This window comes from Pseudorca crassidens, chromosome 1 (genome assembly GCF_039906515.1).
Source record: "Pseudorca crassidens isolate mPseCra1 chromosome 1, mPseCra1.hap1, whole genome shotgun sequence".
Taxonomy (NCBI): Eukaryota; Metazoa; Chordata; class Mammalia; order Artiodactyla; family Delphinidae; genus Pseudorca; species Pseudorca crassidens.
The window spans coordinates 86,705,107-86,726,595 of NC_090296.1; the positions used below are offsets into that span (position 1 = coordinate 86,705,107).

The 21,489-nt window shown below is 37.8% G+C and overlaps 1 protein-coding gene across 4 annotated transcripts in view; it reads right to left on the bottom strand.

Moving 5' to 3' along the window:
• The window catches only part of UBR1 (ubiquitin protein ligase E3 component n-recognin 1), a 167,712-nt gene that overhangs the window by 120,038 nt on the left and 26,185 nt on the right, over positions 1–21,489 (bottom strand). For all 4 annotated transcript variants that reach the window (XM_067744775.1, XM_067744786.1, XM_067744769.1 and 1 more), the window contains 2 exons: positions 8,792–9,048; positions 6,038–6,116 (listed from right to left, as the gene is read on the bottom strand). In XM_067744775.1, the coding sequence (XP_067600876.1) occupies positions 6,038–6,116; positions 8,792–9,048 (336 nt within the window). The remainder of the gene's footprint in view (positions 1–6,037; positions 6,117–8,791; positions 9,049–21,489) is intronic.

The following is a 21,489-nucleotide window of genomic DNA, read 5'->3' on the forward strand; positions in this document are numbered from 1 at the left end:
ACAGCTGGAACCATACAGTATATAGCCTTTTCACAATGGCTTCTTTCATTTAGAAACATGCATTTAAGGTCCTGCCATATCTTTTCATAGCTTGATAGATCATTTCTTTTTAGCACTGAATAATATTCCATTGTAGGATTTCCCTGGTGGTGGGCGCAGTGGTTAAGATTCTGCCTGCCAATGCAGGGGACACAGGTTCGAGCCCTGGTCCAGGAAGATCCCACGTGCCGTGGAGCAACCAAGCCTGTGTGCCACAACTACTGAGCCTGTACTCTACAGCCCGTGAGCCACAACTACTGAGCCCGTGTGCCACAACTACTGAAGCCCGTGTGCCCTATAGCCCATGCTCCGCAACAAGAGAAGCCACCACACTGAGAAGTCCGTGCACCACAACGAAGAGTAGCCCCCACTCGCTGGAACTAAAGAAAGCCTGCGCACAGCAACGAAGACCCAACGCAGCCAAAAATAAAAATAAAATAAATAAATAAAACATTTTTTAAAAATTCCATTGTATCAACGTACCAAAGTTTTTTCACCCATTCACCAACTGAAAGACATCTTGGTTGCATCCAAGTTTCAGCAAATATGAATAAAACTGCCATAAACATTTCTGTGCAGGTTTTTTGTGTGTTTTTTGTGGATATAAGTTTTCAATTCATTTGGGTAAATACCAAGGAGCATGATTGCTGGATTATATGGTTACAGTGTATTTATTTCTATAAGAAACTGCCAAACTGTCTTCCAAAGTGGCTGTATCGTTTTGCATTCCCAACCCAGCAATGAATAGGAGTTCCTGTTCCTCCACATCCTCACCAGCATTTGGTATTGTCAATATTTTGGATTTCTGCCATTCTAATAGGTATGTAGTGGTATCTCACTATGGTTTTAATTTGTAATTCTCTAATGACATATGATGTTTTGCATCTTTTTGTGTGCTTATTGCCATTTACGTATCTTCTTGGTGAAGTGTCTGTTTCAGATCTTTTGCCCATTTTTAAAGCTGAGTTGTTCATTTTCTTACTGTTGAGTTTTAAGAGTTTTTTGTATATAGTGGATAACAATCCTTTATCAGATACATGTTTTGCAAAGCCTTCCACCCAGTCTGTGGCTTGTCTTTTTATTCTCTGAAAGGTCTCTATTTTTTAATCCAGTAATTCCACTTCTGAGAACCTAGCCTAAAAAATAATCTTACATATAGAAAAATGATTTACATATAAAGATATTTATAGCAATATTGCTTACAATTAAAAAAAACTGAAACCTGAACAAATTCTCCAATAGGTAAGCAGTTAAAATATATTATGGTTTAATATTATATACCCAATAAGTTCTAAAAGAAACATAATTGAATGCAAAATTGAATCCAAAAATTGAATGCATAATTATACATATTGTGCTTTTTCCATTTAAAAGTATAACATGAGAATTTTATTCTTCCTTTTACAACTCTGTAAGCTTCATTTGAAAACTGTTTTTTTCTGATTAGAGGAAACAGCTGTATGAATATACTATTTTTGTAACTCACTATTCTCATTTAACAACAAAAAGGAAACATTTATGGAGTTAAAAATAATCTTTGGGACTTCCCTGGCAGTACAGTGGTTAAGACTCCATGTTTCCATTGCAGGGGGCACAGATTCGATCCCTGGTCGGGGAACTAAGATCCCACATACCACGTGGTGCAGCCAAAAAAATAATAATAATAATCTTAAACAGTGGGTGTTTTTATTTTGAGGATAAAAATGCAGAGGTTTACTGAAAGTTTTTTTAAAGATAGTACTTCAGTATATTCTTTCTTGTTTCATGGTTACCTTTTTGTGTGTATGTAAGAATGTTTAAGTTCTACTCTCTAAGCAAATTTCAATCATACAATAATACAGTGTTATCAACTATAGTCACCATGTTAAATACATTAGATCCTCAGACCTTATTTATCTTACTGTAGCTTTTTTTAAGGGATAAACTACTGAAAAGCTGGATATCACAAAGAAGGGTCACATTACACACAGCAGAACAAAAAGCTCCAATTTTTATCTGTTATTTTCCTGTTCTCAAAAGGTTTTTGTTTTGTTTTGTTTCTTGTTTTTTATGCCTCTACTTTACTTTCAATTCTCATCTTGGATTGTGCAAGATCACAGAGAAAACTCTTTGGAATGGGATATAAGTTTTACACATAAGGGAAAATTCAATTTTTGGCTCTTTGGTATTAAATTAAAATTTATATGAACACATGAAGTTTGACACTTAAAAACAACCTCAACAGGGCTTCCCTGGTGGCGCAGTGGTTAAGAATCCGCCTGCCAATGCAGGGGACATGGGTTCGAGCCCTGGTCCGGGAAGATCCCACATGCTGCAGAGCAACTAAGCCCACGCACCACAACTACTGAGCCTGCGCTCTACAGCCTGCGAGCCACAACTACTGAAGCCTGCGCACCTAGAGCCCGTGCTCCGCAACAAGAGAAGCCACTGCAATGAGAAGCCCACGCACCACAACAAAGAGCAGCCCCCACTCACTGCAACTAGAGAAAGCCCACACGCAGCAACAAAGACCCAATGCAGCCAAAAATAAAAATTTTAAAAAAACAATAAAAAGTTAAGATAGTTAAGTATTCATTGATATGATTTTTTATCATAAACAATATATAATCAAGACGAACTATTTTTGTGTCTGCAAGTCAGGTGCTATCAAGCAAACAGCAATCCTTTTTAAATGTTTAACTCAAAGACAAATAGGAAGACTCAATAAATTTTAATTTTCCAAATGTTCTCAGAAAGAATTATCAGAAGCATCCTCCAGTTATAAAACACAGTTGGGTAATCCATTTACCCCAAATGAAACACCTGTGTGTGTTGTGAGGTAGCAATGATAGAACTATGATCTTCTGTGGTGATAACACCCACAACGCAGAAGCATTCTCTCTTCACATGAAGAGTGTGAATAACAAGAAGGGATGGAGAGTCACCTTTCATTATTTCATCAACTATTGGTGTTTTCACAGTATTTTAAATGCCTGATTTCAATTTTACAACAACAATACCAATATTTATTCTGAAAGGTAATCGTATGTTCCAAGTAGCAGAACTTCCAACACGATCTCTAAGAATAATTCAAAGTTCTTTTTTTGGCCGCACTGTGTGGCTTGCAGGATCTCAGTTCCCTAACCAGGGACTGAACTCGGGCCATAGCAGTGAAAGCACTGAGTCCTAACCACTAGACCACCAGAGAACTCCCTAATTCGCAGTTCTGAACCATGCTTCAGAAAAACATTTCCAGCAGTGCAGGATTTATTCCTATTTCATCGTTGGTAATAACTGCACATGTCACTGCAGGAACTTTACATTCTTCTGCTGCAGACTTTAAGACTGCTGTGAAAGGTGTACTTTTGGGAACACTGAGTACTCCGTAAGGCAGACAGCAGCGTGACTTTAAAGGAAAACTTGGACATGGTGGAGCAGGTCTGGACAGAGTTGCCATGCCATCTCCGTGCAGCAGCCCCACTTCCTCTGTGGTGCCGGGGACTGCAAAAGTTGTTCTGTGCTATTCTGTGACAAAAGGTTTTTCTTGGTGCTTTCTTCACATAGTACCTGATCTTGGGTCTGCATCCCCATCGTTATTCTTTTCTTCCCCTTCTCTGCAGCAACACAGATCCCTTCTTATTTCTTCTCATCTTTTTTTTAAATGGCTTCATTTTTTCTTTTATTATGTTTTTTATTATAAAAAGAATATACACAATGTATAGGCAAGTTACAAAGTATAATAATAAAATGATCCAGCATCTAACACAAGAGAATATTAATACTGTTGATGTTCCCTCTGTGATCATCCACTTGCCCTGGAGGTTACTATTACGTGAATTGTATTTATTAGTCATTCCCTCACTTTTCTTTAAAAATTTCACCACACATAATAGGTATTCCAGAAAGACTCTACCAAATTATTCTCCCACCAAAAGTCTTCTGTTCTCTTCACACTCACTTTTGAAGGGTAATATTTTTAAAAGCTTATGAACATAATTTTTTATTAGTTACATAACAGCCCATCCTTCTGAAAACTCAAGGGTTCCTGAGTAAGCTGTGTACGCACCCTCTACAAGAAGAGCTCTGCAAAAACCTAAAGATGATAAACCTAAGCATGCTTCATAAAAGAGTGCTTTGTGGTGGCAGTGTAGACTGGTAAACTTTCAATACTCGAAGGTAGCTTAGTGAAGAAGTTCCTAAAATTTAACAGACAAGTTTTACCAGTCCACGGAAAATCAGAAAAGGAAGGAATAAGGAATGTGATGAGCTCTTTAACAGAGCTACATGTATGCAATCTAAAGACCTGCTCTTTAGTCTGAGATTATCCTACTTTCTTGGAATTAAATTCATAAAATGATAGGAGATGGTAGGTATTTTTTGGTTGCTGTTCATGTGCTCTTTTTAAAATTAAAATTGAACTTCCCTAGCCAAATAAAAATTTGAAAACCCTATGTCTTACCCAAGTCTTGTGAAATTGTACTGGACCACAAAATCCCAAAGTTTGGCAACTGGAAAACTCTGGCCTTGAGACTTCAGCATCTCTCCCCCTTAACATCCCAGATTAAAACTAAGAAGAAATTAACAACTTCCTCATTGTCTCTACTTCTGGCATCCTTTCTTTAGTTCTCCAACATAAGGAAAAAACTATAATAAATGGAGACGACTGGGAAATATGAAATTAACCAATGATCAACTTTGTAAATTCCATCACTGATTAGCTTTGCAATGTTAGGAAAACATTTTAACCACACTATATGATAGGCTCCTCATGTTTTTTCTTTTGCACAATAATAAAAATACATATATATATATAACATATATCTAAAGCTTATCATTTCCTGAGATAGAAGCACTAATGTTGAAGCCAGTCTAAAAACATGAACCACACTTTCAGCTCTATGGAAGAAATAGTCTACATAACTTTAAGATGTTATTTACATTTACATGGGACCTTCGGCATATTATATGTACAAAGAGAAACATCAATTATTATATCTGCCCAAGCCCAGAGCACAGAACCAATACTGTTACTTGAAAAATACATTTCAGCTCAAAATAACAAAGCTGTCTGAAGATGTCACAGGAGAGGCAAATCCTTCAACCTCACTACTAATTAAGAAAATTAAACTAAGACCACCATGTGATACCATTATATACCCACCAAACTGGCTAAAATTTAAAAGACTAGCAACACCAAATCTTGTAAGTGTGTGTTGGTATAACCACTTTGGAAAACACTATCTACTATGACTTAAGATATACCCTAGAACTCAGCAATTCTATTCCAGATATATACCCTGGATAAACTCCTGTACATGTGTACCAAAATACACAAATAAGAATGTCCACAGCAGAATTGTTTTAATACAATAACAGTCCCAAATTGGAAACAATCTACATATCTATATACAGTACAATGAATAAAGACAATATGGATTATTAAACCCTATAAGGTAAATGGACAAAATATATATATGCGTATATATATATAAGTATATACTTAATGCCGAGTGAAAGCTACTCAACAAGAAAAAGATACAGAATGACTCCATCTGTACAGAATTCAAAAACAGAACCATTCAATATGATTTGGGTGATAAGCTAAAAGGGAAATCAAGGAAACGATTATCACAAAACACAGGAGAGAGAGATTATCACAAAGGAGGAGAGAAGGATGGTGATCCAGAAGGAACAAATGGGAGGCCACTGAGAGCTGGAAATGTCTCATTTCTTGACCTAAGTAGTGGTTACACAGGTGTTCATTTTATAGTTATTCTTTAAGCTGTTCATATGCTTTATACAATCTTCTGCATAAAAATGATGTATCTCAAAAATTAAAAAATTGTAAGGAGCTGCATCTTGAAGTAGTAGATGTCTTATCACATGATATGTTTAACCAGAGCTAAAGGTTCACAAATCAGGTCTGTTACAGCAGGAACTCAAGTACTAGTCAGGAATTTGGACTAGCTGGCCATCAGACTCCTGCCAATCTAGAGATTCTAGGCATCTATTTTCATACCTTGTAACGATGATTTTTATGAACACTATTCTGGAAGCAGTCCATACAGAGTACACATGTTGGATCAATTGCACAGTCCCTGAAAAAGATTAAAAATCAGACTCCAAAATTTACATGACTCCTGCTGATGCTCAAGGTATGACTATAAAATAATGTGAATGAATTTCCTATATCATGCACAAACTGATTATGAAAATACTTTAAAAACTGAATTCCAGGGACTTCCCTGGCAGTCCAGTGGTTAAGACTTCACCTTCCAAGGCAGGGGGTGTGGGTTCAATCCCTGATCGGGGAGCTAAGATTCCCACATGCCTTGTGGCCAAAAAACCAATACATAAAACAGAAGCAGTATTGTTAACAAATTCAATAAAGACTTTAAAGTCAAAAAGACACGTGCACCCCAATGTTCACTGAAGCACTATTTTCAATAGCCAGGTCATGGAAGCAACCTAAACGCCCATCGACAGACGAATGGATAAAGACGTTGTGGTACATATATACAGTGGAATATTACTCAGCCATAAAAAGGAACGAAATTGGGTCATTTGTAGAGACACGGATGGACCTAGAGACTGTCATACAGAGTGAAGTAAGTCAGAAAGAGAAAAACAAATATTGTATATTAATGCATATATGTGGAATCTAAAAAATGGTACAGATGAACCGGTTTGCAAGGCAGAAATAGAGACACAGATGTAGAGAACAAACATATGGACACAAAGGGGGGAAAGTTGGGGGTGGTAGGGGTGGTGTGATGAATTGGGATTGACATATATACACTAATATGTATAAAATAGATAACTAGTAAGAACCTGATGTATAAAAAATAAATAAAATTCAAAAAAAAATTCATTTTCTGGTGCTCCATTTGGTAGCACATATACCAAAATTAGTTTTCTGAAAAATCATCAGCTTTTTTTCATTCTCTGCATCATCTTACCCTATTACAGTTATGAATGTATTTTACAGACACTGATTGTTCACTGGTAAATGAGGCTTGGTTAAAGACAAAATTCATTAGAATGTAAGCAACATAAATTAAAGGATTTTAATTTATTTTATTATAATGATATGTCCCAAGCATGTAGATCAGTGCCTGGCACACAACAGGTGTTCAATGAATATTTACTGAATAAATTAAATTCAATCTCTCTTAATCTCTTTCCTAATAAAAACTTCTAAAATGTAAAATTTTATTTAATACTTTCAAGGAAACATTAACAATAATATATATTAGTGCAAAGTGCAAAATTAATTTTTAAAATATTTATTTAGAAAAGTTGAAGAGATGGAATTCGGCAGTTTTAAAAATGAATTTTTATAGGCTAATAAGTAAAAACTGACTAATAATAGCCTCTAAAATATAATATCATCTACTAACCTATTCAGAGCAGGATTTGTCAACCTCAGCAGTACTGACATTTTGAACTGAATAATTATTTGCTGGCGATATAGGTGACTGTCCATGTGCCATAGGATGTTTAAGCAGCAACCCTGGTCTCTACCCACTAGATGCCAGTACCATTCCCCTAGCTGTGACAATTAAAAATGCCTCCATGACCCTTTTGGAGAAATGAGGTCTACAAATATCTACTATGCTTTAGCTGAAATTGACCAGGCTTCAGCTAAAAATATATAACAAGATAAATGAAACTTACTGTCATATAGCAAAATAGAAATAAAATACTAAAGCTGACTGTTTCCTGAGAAAGGAAGAGAATAAAGAAAAGCAGTATGTTCTAGACAACTGTTAACTATACATAAACCAGTCAAACCTAGAATTACAGTGAAGCAAAAAACAATTCTCTGTATAAAATCTAAAACTTCACATTCCTAACCTAAACAACCTCTAATAAAAGAAAGAAAAGGGCCTCCCTGGTGGTGCAGTGGTTGAGAGTCCACCTGCTGATGCAGGGGACACGGGTTCGTGCCCCGGTCTGGGAGGATCCCACATGCCACGGAGCGGCTGGGCCCGTGAGCCATGGTCGCTGAGCCTGCACATCCGGAGCCTGTGCTCCCCAACAGGAGAAGCCACAACAGTGAGAGGCCCGCGTACCGCAAGAAAAAAAAAAAAGAAAGAAAAAAAAACTAAAAGTGTTGTTAAGATCTAAAAGTTAAAAGTTTCAGGCAGGAGTAGAGAATAAAAAAGTTCTCTGTGTTACCATGCTGTGTTAAGTCAATCTCTCTCACAAAAGGCAAAAAAAAAGCCTAAAGCTGTTTCCAGTTTCCTTACCACTGGCCTCTTCTATCCAACTAAATTACAAATGCTCCTACAGGTCCACAACCCTCTGATACCAAATCTCACTTGGTGGCGGAAAAATGACCTGAAATGACAAGGGACTATAGACTTTATTTATACCACTTGCTGTGAACAGTCATAGGTTTCTTACAGAAATGCTCTGTTTGATTACAGGATCCTGACCTGACTCCACTAGGGAAGTATTCAGAATTCTGAAATACATGTGGCACCAAGAGTTTCAGATAAGGGTGTATGGACTATGTTATAAACAAGGCAAAAATATATCTCTTATATACTTCTGGAGAACAGGAAGAAAAAGTGAGAGAACTGTTTAAGTCATATATTTAAAAACAAGCTGTATTAGCAAAAACAAACATAGTGCACAATAAAACAAAGTAAATTATGTAGAATTAAATATATTATAAATAGTAATATACCAAGAAAGGTACATCATAAAATACATACAGAACACCAAGTTGTTATTATAACCAATCCTGTACATTTCTAAATCTTACCTACAAGAATATGTTGTCTCTCCACTTTTGAAAACCTTCCCACAGAGTTGAAATGCTCCACTGTGCTTCAATTTCTCTAAGCAAATATCTGGATCTTCTCCAAATAAGTACCATTCCAGTGGAGTGACTATTGACATTTGTATATTCTCCTCCTGCTTTTCCAAGTCTGGTTCCATTTCAGCAAAATAAATTTCGGGCACCAATCGTGCCAAATGGTTCAAGAAAGTAGTATGAAAATCAATTTGCTGATGCCACCACTGAAAAACAAAACAAAACAAAAATTAAACTTTGTTACAAGTTCCTTCTTAAAAATCTAGGGGCACCAGTAATTGTGTAGTTTCAGAGGAACTGATTTACAATATATTCTTCCTTTATACTTCACCAATACAAAAGGAAAGTAAATGATTTTTTTTTTAAAAAAAGGCTTGGAAATAAGTGGTTGTCCCCATATCACAGATATCTGGAAAAAAGAAGTGCAGCTATAGTGGATGGAGAATTACTCTTCCCTTCTGAAATGGTCAACTCCTGGTGTGTGAAGATTCTATTATCAGTCAAAGGCTGTAGAGACAAAGTATTCCCCATACCAGTAGTTTAACTATTTTATTTTCTTCTTACAATTTTATTGAGATATAATTGACATATAGCACTTATAAGTTTAAGGTATACAGCATAATTATCTGACTTACATATATCATGAAATGATCACCACAATAGTTTTAGTGAACATCTATCATCTCACACAGAAACAAAATTAAATGAATAGAAAAAAAAAAGTGTTTTTCCTTGTGATAAAAACTCTTAGGATTTACTCTCTAGTAGTTTAATTATTTAAAGGAACCATAGCGTTTAATGAGAGATCAAAATGAATGAGTGCCAGAGTTTTCAGAACACAAAAAGCACTAACCATAAAAGAAAAAAACAGATAAATTGGACCTCAGCAAAAGTAAAACCTTCTGCTCTTCAAAAGAAACTGTTACAGATGGCATTTCTGCCATGCTTATTTATACATGAAAACATGTTCAACATCATTAAATCATTAGAGAAGCGCAAATTAAGACAACAATGAGGAGAAACCAAGATGGCGGCGGAGTAGAAGGACGTGGAGTTCATCTCTCTCCACAAAAGCATCAAGAATACATCTACAGATGGAACAATTCTCAAAGAACACCGGCTGAACACTAGCAGAAGACCTCGGACACCAGAAACGACAAGAAACACCCCTGCATAACTGGGTAGGATGAAAGTAAGAAGGGAAAAATAAGAGGAGAAAAAGTGGGACAGGATCTGTGCCCCTCAGGGGAGCTGAAGCACAGAGGTTCCCGCATCCGGGGAAGCCCCCTCACTGATGGGGAAATCACTTGGGACAGAAGGCGAACATCTGAGGCTGTCAGAGGAGGATGAAATGGCTGGTCTGTAGCAGACGGGACAGAGTGAGACCTACACAGATGGTCAGTGCCACAGGCCTGTGTGCCCCAGACTGGGACGTGTGTCTGCCAGTTCACACGGGGGCTGAGAGCTGGAACATGGGGATTAGAAAGCAAACCTGGGGGGAGAACTGCTGTTGGCTGCAAGGAGACAGCCTGAGGGGACAGGAGGGAGGAAATCAGCAACCGGGACACTTATGAAGGAAACCCAAACTGCCATAGAAGCAAGGCACCACTGTTGAATGACGTGCAGTGGGTGGAACCACCACAGCAGCCTCTCTCTCCCCACGCACTGACCCCTGCCCCAACAGGCGCTAGGAAAAGCTGCCAGAACTGACCTTCTCATGCCGGTCACCAGGCGCTAGGAAAGGCTCCCACTAGGGCCAGATCTCTCATGCCCGTGGCCACCAGTTTTCCTGCGTACCTGTTGCTGCCAGGGCCCCCAAGACCCAGGCAGTCATGCCACCTCCGCGCCCTGTCCTCACCAGAGCAGACCTGAGGGCTCCAAGGCAGCCTCGGAAGCAGACTCCGGTGGGTGGCACACACGCAAAGGTGGGGTTAAAACCACAGCTGAGCCCCAGGGGCGGGGCGACTAAAGAAGAGGAACAAAAATCTTTCCGTGCAGCTACACAAACTGCACGTTAAATCCCCGCGATCGTCTTGGTAAATCCTCCATCTATGAAATATCTGAACGGACAACGAGTGTTCCCAGAACAGAAACCAGTCTAGTGCTAGCAGCTATGGACTTTGGGGACTAGTACACCCAAGAGTTGGGCCATGTCAGAGTCCTAGCTGTCCCCCAGTACCCAGAGAGAGACCAGAAACCTACCTAGAGGTTTTGTAGGGTGGTCTGGGGATACAGAGGTTGGCTGTGACTCAAGGTGAGGGCAAGGACACTGACAGTTGAGACCCCAGGAAAATATAATTATTACTATTTTTTTAATGTTTTGTTTTGTCCTGTATATTTTATTATTTGTTTTTATTTAGTTTTTTAAATTTATAATATATTTTTTCTATTTCTACATTACTTTTTTGTTGTTCTGTGTTTTTAACTTGCTTTTTTTTTCTTTGTGCTATTTAACTTTTATTTATTGTTTTTGTGTGTTTGTTTTGTATTCCTTGCTTTTTCCTTCAATTTGCATTCTGCTTTTGTTTTTGTTTTTCTGGTTAGTTTTGCTTTTAATTGTTTAATTTTGTTTTGGGATTCTTTTGTTGGTCTGGCTGTTCTTTTTCATTTTCTCTGTTTTATGTTTTGGTTTCTTATTTTGTACGTGTGTGTGTGTGTGTGTGCGCGCGCGCGCGTGTGTGTGTGTGTGTGTGTGTGTGTGAGAGAGATTATTTTTGTTTCTGTTTGGTTTTACTTTTACCATTTGGGGTTTTGTTTGTCTCTTCCTTTGTTTGTTTCTTTCTTTTTAATTGTTGCTGTTGCTTCTTGCTTGTTTTTGTCTTTGCTATTTGTCCCGAGTTTTGTATGTCTGTTTGTTTTCATTTGTTTTCTTCCTACCCTTTTATTTCTTTCTTTTCTTTTTTTTTCCCCCATTTTTGCTGAGCTGTGTGGCATGCGGGGTCTTGGTTTCCAGGCAGGGGGTCAGGCCTGAGCCTCTGAGGTGGGAGTGCCGAGCCCAGGAAACTGGAATGCCAGAGAATTCCTGGCCCCAGAGCTCTCCCGGGAGTCTCCATCTCAACTCCAAGACCCGACTCCACCCAACTGCCTGCAGGCTCCACTGCTGGACACCCCACGACAAACAACAAACAAGACAGGAACACAAACCCAACCATCAGCACACAGGCTGCCTAAAGTCGTACTAAGGCCACAGACACCCCAAAACACACCACCTGACACAGCCCTGTCCATCACAGGGAAAAGATCCAGCTCCACCCACCAAAACGCAGGCGCCAGTCCTTCCCACCAGGAAGCCTAAACAAGTCACTGGACCAAACTCACCCACTGGGGGCAGACACCAGAAGCAAGAGGAACTATGACCCTGCAACCTGCGGAAAGGAGACCTCAAACACAGTAAGTTAGACAAAGGAGAAGACACAGAAATACGCAGCAGATGAAGGAGCAAGGTAAAAACCCACCAGACCAAACAAATGAAGAGGAAATAGGCAGTCCACATGAAAAGAATTCAGAGTAATGATAGTAAAGATGACCCAAAATCTTGGAAACAGAATGGAGAAAATACAAGAAATGTTTAACAGAGACCTATAAAAACTAAAGAACAAACAAACAGTGATGAACAACACAATAACTGAAATTAAAAAACAAAATAGAAGGAATCAATAGCAGAATAACTGAGGCAGAAGAACGGATAAGTGACCTGGAAGATAGAATGGTGGAAATAACAGCCAAGGAGCAGAATAAAGAAAAAAGAATGAAAAGAATTGAAGACAGTCTCAGAGACCACTGGGACAACATTAAACGCACCAACATTCGAATTATAGTGGTCCCAGAGGAAGAACAGGAAGAGAAAGGGTCTGAAAAAAATGTGAAGAGATTATTGTTGAAAACTTTCCTAACATGGGAAAGGAAATAGTCAATCAAGTCCAGGAAGCGCAGGGAGTCCAGGCAGGATAAACCCAAGGAGAAAAATGCTGAGACACATATTAATCAAACTATCAAAAATTAAATACAAAGAAAAAATATTAAAAGCAGCAAGGGAAAAACAACAAATAACATACAAGGGAATCCATGCAAGGTTATCAGCTGATCTTTCAGCAGAAACTCTATAGGCCAGAAGAGAGTGGCAGGATATATTTAAAGTGATGAAAGGGAAAAATCTACAACCAAGATTACTCTAGCCAGCAAGGCTCTCACTCAGATCTCACAGAGAAATCAAAAGCTTTACAGACAAGCAAAAGCTAAGAGAATTCAGCACCACCAGACCAACTTTACAACAAATGCTAAAAGAACTTCTCTAGGTAGGAAACACAAGAGAAGAAAAAGACCTACAAAAACAAACCCAAAACAATTTAAAAAATGGTAACAGGAACATACATATTGATAATTACTTTATATGTAAATGGATTAAATGCTCCAACCAAAAGACACAAAGTGGCTGAATGAATATAAAAACAAGATCTGTATATATGTTGCCCACAAAACACCCACTTCAGACCTAGGGACACATACAAACTGAAAGTGAGGGGATGGAAAAAGATATTCCATGCAAATAGAAATCAAAAGAAAGCTGGAGTAGCAATACTCATATAGGACAAAATAGACTTTAAAATAAAGACTGTTACAACAAAGGACACAACATAATGATAAAGGGATCAATCCAAGAGGATATAACAATTGTAAATATGTACGCACCCAACACAGAAGCACTTCAATACATAAGGCAAATGCTGACAGCCAAAATAGTGGAAATCGACAGTAACACAATAGTGAGGGACTTCAACACTACACTTACACCAACAGATAGATCATCCAGAAAGAAAACTAATAAGGAGTCACAAGCCTTATATGACACATTAAACCAGATAGACGTAATTGATAACTATAGGACAATCCATCCGAAAGCAGCAAAATACACTTTCTTCTGAAGTGCACATGGAACATTCTCCAGGACAGATCACATCTTGGGTCACAAATCAACCCTTGGTAAATTTAAGAAAACTGAAATCGTATCAAGCATCTTTTCTGACCACGATACTATGAGATTAGAAATCAATTACGGAGAAAAAAACCGTAAAAAACACAAACACACGGAGGCTAAACAATATGCTACTAAAGAACCAAAAGATCACTGAAGAAATCAAAGACGAAATCAAAAAATACCTACAAACAAATTACAACAAAAACACAACGATCCAAAACCTGTGGGATGCAGCAAAAGCAGTTCTAAGAGGGAAGTTTACAGAAACACAAGCCTACGTCAAGAAACAGGAAAAATCTCAAATAAACAATCTAACCTTACACCTAAAGGAACTACAGAAAGTAGAACAAACAAAACACAAAGTTAGCAGAAGGAAAGAAATCATAAACATCAGAGCAGAAATAAATGAAATAGAAACAAAGAAAACAACAGCAAAGATCAATAAAACTAAAAGCTGGTTCTCTGTGGTTTCCCTGGTGGCGCAGTGGTTGAGAGTCCGCCTGCCGATGCAGGGGACACAGGTTCGTGTCCCGGTCCAGGAAGATCCCACAGGCTGCGGAGCGGCTGGGCCCATGAGCCATGGCCGCTGAGCCTGCGCGTCCAGAGCCTGTGCTCTGCAACAGGAGAGGCGACAACAGTGAGAGAGTCGCATACCGCCAAAAAAAAAAAAAAAACGCTGGTTCTTTGAGAGCATAAACAAAATTGATAAACCTTTAGCCAGACTCATCAAGAAAAAGAGGGAGAGGACTCAAATCAATAAAATTAGAAATGAAAATGGAGAAATTATAACAGACACCACAGAAATACAAATCATCATAAGAGACTACTACAAGCAACTCTATGACAATAAAATGGACAACCTGGAAGAAATGGACAAACTCTTAGAAAGGCATAACCTTCCAAGACTGGACCAGGAAGAAACAGAAAATATGAACAGACCAATCACAAGTAATGAAATTGAAACTGTAATTAAAAATCTTCCAAGGGCTTCCCTGGTGGCACAGTGGTTGAGAGTCCGCCTGCCGATGCAGGGGACACGGGTTCGTGCCCCGGTCCGGGAAGATCCCACATGCCGCGGAGCGGCTGGGCCCGTGAGCCATGGCCGCTGGGCCTGCGCGTCCGGAGCCTGTGCTCCGCAACGGGAGAGGCCACAACAGTGAGAGGCCCGCGTACCGCAAAAAAAAAAAATCTTCCAACAAACAAAAGCCCAGAACCAGATGGCTTCACAGGTGAATTCTACAAAACATTTAGAGAAGAGCTAACACCCATCCTTCTCAAACTCTTGCAAAAACTTGCAGAGGAAGGAACACTCCAAAACTCATTCTATGAAGCCACCATCACCCTGATACAAAAACCAGACAAAGATACTACAAAAAAGGAAATTACAGACCAATATCACTGATGAATATAGATGCAAAAATCCTCAACAAAATACTAGCAAACAGAATCCAACAACACATTAAAAGGATCATACACCATGATCAAGTGGGATTTATCCCAGGGATGCAAGGATTCTTCAATATATGCGAATCAATCAATGCAATACACCATATTAACAAATTGAAGAATAAAAACCATATGATCATCTCAATAGATGCAGAAAAAGCTTTTGACAAAATTCAACACCCAATTATGATAAAAACTCTCCAGAAAGTGGGCATAGAGGGAACCTACCTCAACATAAGAAAGGCCATATATGACAAACCAACAGCAAACATCATTCTCAATGGTGAAAAACTGAAAGCATTTCCTCTAAGATCAGGAACAAGCCAAGGATGTCCACTCTCACCACTATTAATCAACATAGTTTTAGAAGTGCTAGCCACAGCAGTCAGAGAAGAAAAAGAAATAAAAGGAATATCAATTGGAAAAGAAGAAGTAAAACTGTCACTGTTTGCAGATGACATGATACTATACATAGAGAATCCTAAAGATGCTACCAGAAAACTACCAGAGCTAATCAATGAATTTGGTAAAGTTCCAGGATACAAAATTAATGCACAGAAATCTCCTGCATTCCTATACACTAACAACGAAAGATCAGACAGAGAAATTAAGGAAATAATCTCATTCACCATAGCAACAAAAAGAATAAAATACCTAAGAATAAACCTACCTAAGGAGACAAAAGACCTGTATGCAGAAAACTATAAGACACTGATGAAAGAAACCAAAGATGACACAAACAGATGGAGAGATATACCATGTTCTTGGATTGGAAGAATCAATATTGTGAAGATGACTACACTACCCAAAGCAATCTACAGATTCAATGCAATCCCTATCAAATTACCAATGGCATCTTTTACAGAACTGGAACAAAAAATCTTAAAATTTCTATGGAGACACAAAAGACCCCAAAGAGCCAAAGCAGTCTCGAGGGAAAAAAATGGAGCTGGAGGAATCAGACCCCCTGACTTCAGATTAGACTACAAAGCTACAGTAATCAAGATAATATGGTACTGGCACAAAAACAGAAACAAAGATCAATGGAATACGATAGAAAGCCCAGAGATAAACCCACACACCCATGATCAACTAATCTATGACAAAGGAGGCAAGGATATACAATGGAGAAAAGACAGTCTCTTCAACAAGTGGTGCTGGGAAAATTGGACAGCTACATGTAAAAGATGAAATTAGAGCACTCCCTAACACCATACACAAAAATAAATTCAAAATGGATTAGAGACCTAAATGTAAGACCAGACACTATAAAACTCTTAGAGGAAAACATAGGAAGAACACTCTTTGACATAAATCACAGAATCACAGCAAGATCTTTTTTGATCCACCTCCTAGAGTAATGGAAATAAAAACAAACAAATGGGACCTAATGAAACTTAAAAGCTTTTGCAAAGCAAAGGAAACTACAAACAAGACGAAAAGACAGCCCCCAGAATGGGAGAAAATATTTGCAAACATATCAATGGACAAAGGATTAATCTCCAAAATATATAAACAGCTCATGCAGCTCAATATTAAAAAACAAACAACCTAATCAAAAAATGGGCAGAAGACCTAAATAGACATTTCTCCAAAGAGGACATACAGATGGCCAAGAAGCACATGAAAAAAGCTGCTCAACATCACTAATATTAGAGAAATGCAAATCAAAACTACAATGAGGTATCACCTGACACCAGTCAGAATGGGCATCATCAGAAAATCTACAAACCACAAATGCTGGAGAGGGTGTGGAGAAAAGGGGACCCTCTTGCACTGTTGGTGGGAATGTAAATTGATACAGCCACTATGGAGAACAGTATGGAGGTTCTTTAAAAAACTAAAAATAGAACTACCATGTGACCCAGTAATCCCACTACTGGGCATACACCCAGAGAAAACCATAATTCGAAAAGACACATGCACCCCATGGAAGCAACCTAAATGCCCATCGACAGACGAATGGATAAAGAAGATGTGGTACATATATACACTGGAATATTACTCAGCCATAAAACAGAACGAAATTGGGTCATTTGTAGAGATGTGGATGGATCTAGAGACTGTCATAGAGAGTGAAGTTAAGTCAGAAAGAAAAAAACAAAAATCATATATTAATGCATATATGTGGAACCTAGAAAAATGGTACTGATAAAACGTTTTGCAGGGCACAAATAGAGACACAGATGTATAGAAGAAACGTATGGACACCAAGGGAGCAAAGTGGCGAGGAGGTAGGTGGTGGTGGGATGAATTGGGAGATTGGGATTGACATATATACACTAATATGTATAAAATAGATAACTAATAAGAAATTGCTGTTTTAAAAAATAAAATTTGAATGATAAAATAATAATAAAATGGTAGCTCTAATGTCAACCACATCAATAATTACATTAAATTTTTTTTAATTAAAAAAAGAAGTAACAAAGGATTAATCTGCAAAATATACAAACAGATCATATATCTCAATATCAAAAGCAAACAAACCAATCTAAAAATGGGCAGAAGCCCTAAAGAGACATTTCACCAAAGAAGATATGGAGATGGCCAAGAGGCACATGAAAAGATGCTCAACATCACTAATAATTAGAAAAAGGCAAATCAAAACTACGAGATATCACCTCACACCAGTCAGAATGGCCATCATCATGAAATCTATAAACAATAAATGCTGGAGAGGGTGTGGAAAAAATGGAACCCTCTTGCACTTTTGGTGGGAATGTAAATTGATACAGCCTCTGTGGAGAACAGTATGGAGGTTCCTTAAAAAACTAAAAAATAGAACTACCATGTGACCCAGCAATCCCATTCCTGGGCATATATCCAGAGAAAACCATAATTCGAAAAGACACGTGCGCCCCAATGTTCATTGCAGCACTATTTACAATAGCCATGACATGGAAACAACATAAATGTTCATCAACAGAGGAATGGATAAAGAAGATGTGGTACAGATATACAATGGAATATTACTCAGCCATAAAAAGGAACAAAATTGGGTCATTTGTACAGATGTGGATGGACCTAGAGACTGTCATACACAGTGAAGTAAGTCAGAAAAACAAGTATCGTATATTAACGTATATATATGTAATCTGAAAAAATTGCTATAGACAATCGCATTTACAAAGCAGAATAGAGACAAAGACGTAGAGAACAAACGTATGGATACCAAGGGGTTGCGGGAGTAGGTAGGATGAATTGGGAGATTGGGATTGACATATATACACTACTGATACTATGTATAAAATAGATAATTAATGAGAACCTACTGTGTAGCATAGAGAACTCTATTCAATGCTCTGTGGTAACCTAAATGGGATGGAAATCCAAAAAAGAGGGGATATATGTATACGTATAGCTGATTCACTTTGCTGTACAGTAGAAACTAACGCAACATTGTAAAGCAACTATACTCCAATAAAAATTTTTTTTAAATGACAGTGAGATACACCTATAATACCTAAATAAACATTTGGCAATACCAAGTATCAACAAGGATGCAGAAAACTGGAAAAGGAATGTGCTGGTAGGAACTCAAAACGTTATACATCCACTTTACGAAAGAGTTTAGCAGTTTCTTACAAAGTTAAATATATACTTACTATATGACCCAGCAATCAAACTCCTAGTTATCTACCCAAGAACTTATGTTCGCAGACAATTGTACATGAAGTTATAGCAATTTTATTCATTATCGCTCAAAACTAGAAATGATTCAGGTGTCCTTCAACTGGTGGATTATAAACAAACTGTACATCCAAACCATAGAATACTGCTCAACAATAAAAGGACTGAATTATCAATGCATGCAACATCAAAAGAAGTCAAACTCAAGAGGCTATGTATGTCCTACTGCCTCTTAGCAGTTGGGACCATGTTCATGTTGTCAGCGTATCTGTGAACTGAGCAAAGCCCACCTCTGTGCCAAATTCCTGATTCCCATTATAAGTGGCTTTGGTGTTTTTCCTTTTTTGGCTGTGCTGCAAGGCATGTGGGATCTTACTTCCCCGACCAGGGATCGAACCCACGCCCCTTGCAGTGGGAGTGCAGAGTCTTAACCACTGGACTGCCAGGGAAGTCCCTATAAGTGGGTTTAACAGACACTATATGCAGATTTCAATACCACCACCCTTATCTTCAATCAAACAAGAGAGCTTTCTAAGTATCAAGAAATGCCCTGTTAAAAGACTTTCATGGATTACTCGTTGGCAATTTGGCCTTAAATGTGAAGTGATTACCTCAAACCACACAGCCAGCTCAACATTTTTAATGCCACTCAGTAACAGCAGGCCTAAAAGAGAGGTAGGAGAAACAGAACTCTCTAGTATCAAACCAACAGTGGTGATTTCAGTTGCAGTTAATATCCTTCCAATTTAATTAATACTGTTCATTTGAAATATGTTGGCTTTCTGGTTTTATTAGAATTTCATGTTTGTTTTATACTTAAATTAAAACTGTAAGTATAAGGCATTCATAGTAGTTTTATATTTGTACACATTTAAGTTATATTATAAATTTTTAAAAAATTTTTAAAGGCTATATGCTATATAATTCCATTTATATAACATTCCAGAAAAGGCAAAACTACTCGAGATAGAGGATAGCAAAGTGGTTGCGAGGGGCTGACTACAAAGTAGCAGCAATGTAATTTTTGAGGGCAATGGAACTGTTCTGTAGTATCTATTATGGTGACGGTTACACAACTGTTGGCAACTGTCAAAACTCATAGAACTGTAGAATAAACAGTTATTTACTTTATGTAAATTTTCACAGTGAATAAAAAAGAACCTAGTTTGAAAAAGAAAAGGAGAAACAGGTTGAGAGAAAATATTTGCAATAATACATTCCCTCCAAAGACCAGGGATGAAGCAAGGATACCTGTTCTCTTCTATTCAATATTGTACTACAGGTCATAGCTAGTGAAATAAAACAAGAAAAATAAATAAAAGGCATGATGATTGCAAAGGAAAAAGTAAAGCTGTCTCTATTCACAAACAATATGATTACTCTTCATAAAAAACTCTAAGGAATCAGTTAAAAAACACACATAAAAATGGTAAGTGAATTGAGCAAACTCATTAGATATAAGATCAACAGATAAAGATCACCTGTATTTCTATACACTAGCAACAAAAAACTGGAAAATGAAATTTTTAAAAAAACAGCATTTACAATAGCATCAAAAAACATAAAGTACTTGGGAGTTAATTTAATAAAGATTGTGAAAAACCCCTACACTGAAAACTACTAAACATTATTGAGAGAAATTTCTAAAACACCTAAAAAAATGAAGAGCTACATCATGTTCATTACTTAAAAGATTCAATACTGAGATGTCTATACTTCCTAAACTGAGCTACAGATTCTACACAATCCCAGAAAGCTTTCTTGTAGAATTGACAAGCTGATTCCAAAATGAATATGGAGGGAATTCCCTGGCATTCCAGTGGTTACAACTTGGCCCTTTCATTGCCATGGCCCAGGTTCAATACCTGGTTGGGGAACTAAAATCCCACAAGCTGCACAGCACAGCCAAGAAAAAAAAAATGTAAAGGACTTAGAAAAGACTTAACACTACATGATTTCGGGACTTACTATAAAAGATATAAGAAATGAGACTGTGGAATTAGCACTGAGATAAATATATATATATATTTTGAGATAAATATATTTATCAATGGAACTAAGAGAGAGTTTAAAAATGAATCCACACATATAAAGACAACTGATTTTTTTAAAAGGAACCAACATAATTCAAAAGAGACAGCATTTTCAAAAACTGGTGCAGGAGTAATTAGATATCCTTATGGCATCAACCCGTACTTCACACCACACACAAAAATTAATTCAAAATGAATAAAAGATTTAAATATTAAAAAATAAAACTGTTGGGACTTCCCTGGTGGCGCGGTGGTTAAGAATCCACCTGCTAATGCAGGGGACACAGGTTTGATCCCTGGTCCAGGAAGATCCCACATGCCACGGAGCAACTAAGCCCATGTGCCACAACTACTGAGCCTGTGCTCTAGGGCCCACGAGCCACAACTACTGAAGCCCACACACCTAGAGCCTGTGCTCTGCAACAAGAGAAGCCAACACGATGAGAAGGCCGTGCACTGCAATGAAGAGTAGCCCCCACTTTCCACAACTAGAGAAAGCAGGTGTGCAGAAGCGAAGACCCAATGCAGCCAAAAATAAATAAATTTTTTTAAAAAATAAA